The sequence below is a fragment of the Palaemon carinicauda genome, chromosome 8 (genome assembly GCF_036898095.1).
Source record: "Palaemon carinicauda isolate YSFRI2023 chromosome 8, ASM3689809v2, whole genome shotgun sequence".
NCBI classification, from domain to species: domain Eukaryota; kingdom Metazoa; phylum Arthropoda; class Malacostraca; order Decapoda; family Palaemonidae; genus Palaemon; species Palaemon carinicauda.
In genome coordinates this window covers 7,075,331-7,083,220 of record NC_090732.1, presented here as the reverse complement: position 1 = coordinate 7,083,220, position 7,890 = coordinate 7,075,331, and the positions used below count along the sequence as shown (strand labels likewise).

Genomic DNA, 7,890 nt, shown 5'->3' with positions numbered 1-7,890 from the left:
TTTAAGAACAGTAACAACATTGAAATAAATATCTCCTATATAAACTATAAAAACAAGAGGAAAAGAAATAAGCTAGAATAGTGTGCCCGAGTGTCCCTCAAGCAAGAGAACTCTAATCCAAGACAGTGGAAGACCCTGGTACAGAGGCTATGGCACTACCTTATTATTTCATATGTTAACTATTTATATATATATATATATATATATATATATATATATATATATATATATATATATATATATATTTAATATATTTACCCGTCCAATGTTACAGGTTGCTGAGCTTCAAAATGAGGGTCGTGAACTGCTGATGGTAACTTCTGGTGCAGTTGCTTTCGGCAAACAGAAGTTGGCCCAAGAACTCCTCATGTCCCTCAGTATGAGAGAAACCCTGTCTACTAAAGATAGCATTCGTTCGGTTTGTATCTATTTAGTTTCTCAAATTGGTTTTAGATTAAGTTTTAATAACATTTATTTTTAATTTGGTTTATCAGGGAACTTATATTTGAGTGGGTCTCCAACGTATAAACATTCTACTAACAAAAATTCTGAGATACAAACACTAATCCAACTGAAAATAAAAAAAAAAAATAAAGAAATACTGTATTAAAACAGTATTATATTATTTAATACAGTAAGCAAAACAATTGCAATAACCGGATATCAACTATTTGTTGAATTTTGTATCTGAAAATCGTAGGCATGGGATTCAGTTTGGGCCTAACATAAGCCATAATTTAACAAAATTCAATTTGCAAACAATTTCTTGGAACCTATTAAGTAAGTTGAGGACCTGTATCTTTTATTACAACCTCGTCAATTCCTTGATTTTTCTTTTTTATTGACAGGTAATATTTAATTGTACTTATATTTTTTTTAAATGGTTTGAAGCAGTAATAAGAGAAGATTGTCACATCAAAATGGAAAAATTGATATGTAGCCTTTTCCAACAAATGTTTTTTTTTTTTTAATATAATTGATTCTTGCAATAATGATTTTTGCTTATTGAACAGCCACTATGCCCTCCCCCCTTTAGAATAGTTAATTATTACTTTTAGAAATAGTTAATTGTTACTTTCTTGAACAGAATTTGATTGGAAATGTTCTCAGACATTAAATGGTTTGCTCCAAAACAATTCCAAATATAATTTAATCTTAGCAATATTATCCTACTTTTTTGTCCATTTAATCAATAGTATTTCTTTGTCAAGTTCCTTTTTCATCATATTGACAATATGATTTCCAAAGGTTGACAAACATTTTATCTTATGCACTGTCCATATTGAGCTAAAATGTTGGTTGAAGTGATGTATCAAAAATGCTTGTATTGAACTATTGGGATGAATATGGTAACCAGATCTTTCATAAGAGAATTTTAATTTTGAAATTATCTGAGTAATCTGCATAAAATCAATGCATCGTTTTTTAATGTAAAATTATAAATTAAAATGCCCATTTTGAGATTTTCTGTTTCACCATTGAAAGTACAGTATTTGCATCTATTGATTATTTGATATTTACTCCATAGATAGTATATTGTTAGCTGTACATCATATTCATTTTGCTTTGATATTTTCTTTTGATAGGAAGAAGCCAAGAGCTTAATTGCCCCAAGAGCTTCTGCAGCTGTGGGACAATCTGGTCTTATGTCTCTCTACGAAGCTATGTTTGCGCAGTATGGTGTCAAAGTAGCCCAGATCCTGATTACTAAGCCCGATTTTTATAACAATGAAACTCGGCAAAACTTGAATTCTACCATTAATGAACTGATCGCCCTCAATATTCTGCCAATTATCAATACTAATGATGCTGTTACACCACCACCTCAAGTTGATGAAGAAATAAGCAAGAAACTTGACATCCGGGACAATGACTCTCTTGCTGCTCGTTTGGCTGTTGAAATAGAATCTGATCTTATCATCCTAATGACTGATGTAGATGGCATTTTTAACAAGCCTCCAAATGAAGAAGGTGCTCGTCTCATTGATAATTTTTGCCCTGAAACATCTCAGAAATTGATGTTTGGTGAGAAGTCATCTGTTGGTACAGGTGGGATGGAATCCAAAGTGAAGGCAGCCAGTTGGGCTCTTGATAGAGGCACTTCTGTTGTTATATGCAATGGCCTTGCACAGGGTGCTATAAAGGGAATTGTACAAGGACGTAAAATTGGAACATTTTTCACAAACAGCAGCGATGGTGGCTTAGAAGTTGAGGTTCTTACAAAGAATGCCAGGCTTGGGAGTCGATTACTACAAAGCTTAGACCCAAGTCAACGAGCCGGAGCTATCAAGACTTTAGCAGAACTTTTGGAAACTCGACAACCAGATATATTAGTAGCTAACCAGAGGGATATGGAAGAGGCAGAAAAGAGCGGTCTGTCTTCTACATTAATGGCTCGCTTGAGACTGACACCAGCTAAACTGAATAATCTTGCAGAGGGTCTGAGGCAGATAGCTTCATCATCCCTTGATACTTTGGGCAGGACTCTGTCAAAGACAATCATTGCAGAGAACATAGTGCTACGCCAGGTTACAGTTCCAATTGGTGTCCTATTAGTCATTTTTGAGTCTCGGCCAGACTGTCTACCCCAAGTGGCAGCTTTGGCTATGGCAACTGGTAATGGATTGCTTCTGAAAGGAGGAAAGGAAGCTTTTCACAGCAACCAAGTATTGATAGATTTGGTAAAGGAGTCTCTTTCAACTGTTGGAGCAACTGGGGCAATCTCTCTTGTAACCAAAAGAGATGAAATATCGGATCTTTTACAACTTGAAGGAGACATAGATCTTGTCATTCCCCGAGGGTCCTCAGAGTTGGTGAGAACCATCCAAGAGCAATCACAAACCATTCCTGTCCTTGGTCATGCAGAGGGAATATGCCATGTATATATTGACAAGGATGCTAATGTTGAGAAAGCAGTCAAAATTGGTGAGTCAGTATGTTTTATGACTATATTTTGTAGAATGAAATAGAATTACCGTAACACTCTCTTCTGAGTTTAGTCAAGGGTTCTTGGAAAGGCTTTAAATTTGCAGATGACATAATCCGATTAGCTAGTCTTATTAATTTAAAAGAAAAATTGATTTTGCACTATGTAAATATAAGAGAAACTATGGCATTAATAAATCCGAAATTAGTTCTTTTTGACTAATTTTAAGAACCATACAAAACTTTATCACCAAATCACTTCTTTATATGTAGGCGAGACAAAAAGGTGGTGTAATAACCCACAATTGAGCAAATCTCTTAAGTTTCAAAGACCTAGTTTATATTTATAAAATCATATGTGTAATAAGAATATTTCTGATTGCTTACAGTATTTATATGCAATTTAATTTCATATGTAAAGAAAATTTTATTGGGATTACTTGTTCAAGTTACAGAAAAGCAAGTTCATTTAGCGTCCATATAAAAGACTATTTTACTATGGAAAGTAGCCATTGTTAAAACTTCAATATAAGAGACTATGAAAATTTACAAAATTGAATTATGATAGCATAATTGGTGCATTTTAATTGTAATTATGTACATTATGATACTTAGTATTGTCTCCAAAAGCCAGCCGTATCAAAAGGACAGTCAACATTAGGATATGTTTATTCTGAAGTTATATTCACATTTGGATGTCTTTATAAAGGATACCCTTTAAGTACTTTGGATGAATCTGTATGGCCTTCTGCTGTGAAAGGGGAGTGAGCATGTGCATTTCTTAAGCAGAATCTTTGGAAAGCTCTCTGGTTTAAAACCTCCAGATTTGGGTGATTAAGAGGATCTGTTTTTTTTTTCCTACCAATAAACTTGTTGTTTTCTATTTAGTTCTGAATAGCTAGTAGAGACATTAAATCAAAGGCCGTCACTGTTAATAGAATGACATGTTTATTCTTTGGAATATTTTTGTTTAACAACGATCTATATTTTTATGTAGATTTGGTTTAATTTGTTTGAATGATTTTACATACCAGTATACTGTACTGTATTATTCAGATAGAATTATCATTTTTTTCCCTGCCTCATATATTTTATTTGTTTAAACATTTTCAATATGCCTTAGTTACATCTTTCTTCAATTCCACAGTGCGTGATGCTAAATGTGACTACCCATCGGCCTGTAATGCAATGGAGACGCTTTTGATCCACGAAGAAATATTCCATAATTCTCCATTATTCAACAAAGTTTGCCAGACACTCATCAAAGAAAATGTGAAAATCCAAGCAGGTTCTCGTCTAGCCAAGATGCTGACTTTTGGTCCTCCTCTTGCTGACACGTTCAAGTAAGTTACCTTAAATTCATATAAACAGTAGTACCTCAGGTTACGAATTCAATTTATTCTGGGAGCAAGCATGTAACCTAAAATGCTCTTATCCTAAAATAATTTTTCTCAAAAGAAATAAGGGAAATTCACTTGATGCATTCCACACGTCTGTAAATAACACACAATCATTTTTAAAGGTTTCTTAATGGTAATTGTTGAACAATTAATAACCTCAACATTAGAAATGAATAAGAATTGATAATTCACAATGAAAAATAGAAACAATTGACAATATCACTCGCTCTTTAGCTTAGAGGAGAAATATGGCCGGTGTGAGGAAGATGAGAGAGGAGAGAATAACTGCTTTTAATGAGGATCTCTCTCCAGGATCACTTCTGGTTAAATTCATGTAATATGGAGTTCTCTTCACTTGAATGATGTTAGTATTACTGAATGCATCACTTAATTTATGCTTTCTGGATGCCTGATAGTCTCTCTCTCTCTATCTCTCTCTCTCTCTCTCTCTCTCTCTCTCTCTCTCTCTCTCTCTCTCTCTCTCTCTCTCTCTCTCTCTCTCTCTCTCTTTTTTTTATATACACTTACGTTCAGTTTTCACAAGGAAGTTACCTGAAGGTCCTTGCTTTTGCCTTTTCTTTAAAATATCATGGAAATTAGATGGAAAAGTGTTGATAATGTGGTACATGGCAACACTCCCTTTTGTTCTCATGCTGGCTGCATCATTTCTAGTGCCAGCATGACTGATACGTGCAACTGAGGCTTAATTTATGAATGGCTGGATGAAGGTAATCCTATATGTGTAGTTTCCCGGATTGGCGTATAGTAAGGTTGTAGCTCAGTGGAATGACCACTGTGAATCCATTAATTCCCTTTGCTAGTGCATCCATCCAGTAGACAGCCACTGTACGTTTTTCGGCTGATCTAGCGAGCTAGTGCAGTAGTATACGTGGAAGTTTTTTTATTAAACATTTAAAACATGTCAGTACCTATACAGTATATGAATACATATATGCAATATAATAGATGGAGGATATTTCATAGTAGTAAAACACTCTTGACTGTACACAATTTCTGCTAGAATGCTCTATCCATAAAGCTTGGAGAAACATTATTATAATACTGTAATTTACAAAAAAGAACCACAAAAGACCTGAAAAATTACTGTCCAATAAGTTTACTTTTGGTAATATATAAAATATCTACAAAGATCATATTGGGCTAATAGAAAAACAGCAGGCGAGCTTTAGAAGCAGGTATTCAACAACTGACCATATTCATGTAATTAACCAGCTAATGGAAAAATCAACAGTATGACAAATAACTTTGTATGGCATTTATAGACTATGAGGGAGCTTTTAATAATGTGAAAACTTCAGCAGTAATGAAAGCCCTTCAAAGACAAGGAATAGATGAATCTTGTGTTAGAATACTTGAAGGTATCTGTATGGGAAGTACAGTAATCCTAAATCTACATTAAGATAGGGAAAATATTTTGATTGAGGCAGGAGTTAGACAGGGAGACCGCATCTTTCCAAAATTATTCACGTGTCGAAGTTTTTAGAAATTTAGATTGGGAAAATTCAGGAAGTAACATTAATGGGAAATACCTTAAGAACTTAAGATTTGCAGATGATAAGATTCTGTTAAGCGAATCATGGAAGGAGTTGCAAAAGATAATAGAAGATTTGAATAGAGAAAGCATAAATATAGGACTGAAAATGAATGAGTGAAACTAAGGTAATGTTCGACGAGAATGCAGAGACAGTAATTAAGGGTTTTGAACGAACCTCTACATGTTATTGAATATATGTACTTACGACAGACAGTGTTTCCCCAGGACATAAAACAGATATTAAAAGAATGCCAGGCATAGGATGGAGAGAAATTTTTTAATTATTTTGTTTACAATGAAGTTTTCCTCATAACTGTAAGTCAGTTTTAGTGTGACTGTGTGAGTTTCTATTCATGCTGAGAGACCTTGATGAAAAATTACTTATTTTGGTGTAATTTACTTTTGATTATAATCAATATTTCTATAGAGAAATCGGATGTTCTGGTTTTGTATTACATAATATGATCTTTGAATGAGTGTTTTTAATACAGTATAAGCAAGTAAAATCATAGACTGACAGATATTACTGGCAATTGATTGTCTTGAAATATAATTCCAAAATATTATTATAACTTTTGGCCTACTTCTTTTCACAGGGTCGAATTTAGTGACCTTGAATGCATCATTGAACTGGTATCAAATATGGAGGAGGCTATTGACCACATACACCGATATGGTTCTTCGCACACTGATGTCATAGTTACAGAGAATGAAGAGACTGCAAATAGTTTTCTCAGCTCTGTGGACTCTGCTTGTGTCTTCCATAATGTGTCATCGAGGTTTGCTGATGGATTCCGTCTAGGCTTGGGTGCTGAGGTTGGCATCAGTACTGCTCGAATTCATGCACGTGGACCAGTAGGAATGGAGGGTCTTTTGACAACTAAATGGGTTCTAAAAGGCGACTGTGGAATAGCTTCTGAATTTACTGAGGGTAAAAGGAATTTTATTCACAAAAAGGTGCCAGTTGATGGCGAGTACGTGTGTGATGATATTTATGTTGAACACCAGAGTTCTAGTTAAAAAAAACACACACACACAATGTGCAGCTCTCAATATTCTGCAGCCCATTGACACCAGTATTAATTTTAGCAATCTAGACTTTAATTGGAAACTTGAGGCATAACTTGCTTTGAGAGGCACTTCATATTAGCAAATCTCAGAAGTGATGTCACCTATCCATTACTTATTGCATTTAATGTAACTTACCGTAGATTCTGAAGGGCTGCCTGTATTTTGAACAATTTCTCATCTATTGTTCATATTCATCAGGGGTACAGTAGCCTTTGAAGAAAAGTATATGATTACAGTGGTCTTGAAGCACTTACATGAAATTCAATGGTTTTTGGACTAGTCTATAGTTTTCCTCGATCTTTACTTAACTTATTGTTCTGTTTGTAATTTTGAGTTAATCTTTTACAATATGTGTTTTATCTTTTTTATCTTAAATATTTATGCAATGATTAAATATAGATTTAATAATGATGACCAGATGAGAGTGTTACAAATTAAATAAAACCCTCATAAAGTAATTGTCTTACTTGAATTCCTTAACTAGACTTACTCTGTTAAATGCATTCAGTCATTTCCAAAATTTGACCATGGTCCAAACAAAATTGGTCATTAACTTGCTATACAAGCTTTGAGTACAGTTATGCGAAAGAGAGAAAAACAAAATTATAAGAGAATAAGCACCATAGCGTAGATTGCGGTAGCAACTATGCATAATAAAGATAAACTGCTGTTAAGAAACATGAGATCAATCCATTCAAAAGAGCACATTACTTTGAAGAACCATTACAGTATTTTGAGAGAAAATTATTGATAGCCATTATAGTATAGTACCTGGAAGGTTCCTCTATACTTCTGAAGTAAATAAAACAAAAGACCTTTGATACTTTGTGGTGTAGCATAACGCCATCTTAATGTGTTCATATGCTACAAAAGTATGTACTGAATCCCTAAATAGAGATCTAGCTAAAATTAGTGCATGGTGCAAATTATGGGGTATGA

At 34.0% G+C, this 7,890-nt stretch overlaps 1 protein-coding gene across 3 annotated transcripts in view; it reads left to right on the top strand.

The window, feature by feature from the left end:
* Positions 1–7,405, top strand: part of P5CS (Delta[1]-pyrroline-5-carboxylate synthase) — an 85,881-nt gene extending 78,476 nt beyond the window's left edge. For all 3 annotated transcript variants that reach the window (XM_068378426.1, XM_068378425.1, XM_068378424.1), the window contains exons 3-6: positions 275–418; positions 1,587–2,925; positions 4,073–4,268; positions 6,477–7,405. In XM_068378426.1, the coding sequence (XP_068234527.1) occupies positions 275–418; positions 1,587–2,925; positions 4,073–4,268; positions 6,477–6,900 (2,103 nt within the window). In that variant the 3' untranslated portion in view covers positions 6,901–7,405. The remainder of the gene's footprint in view (positions 1–274; positions 419–1,586; positions 2,926–4,072; positions 4,269–6,476) is intronic.
* Positions 7,406–7,890: the final 485 nt, after the last annotated feature.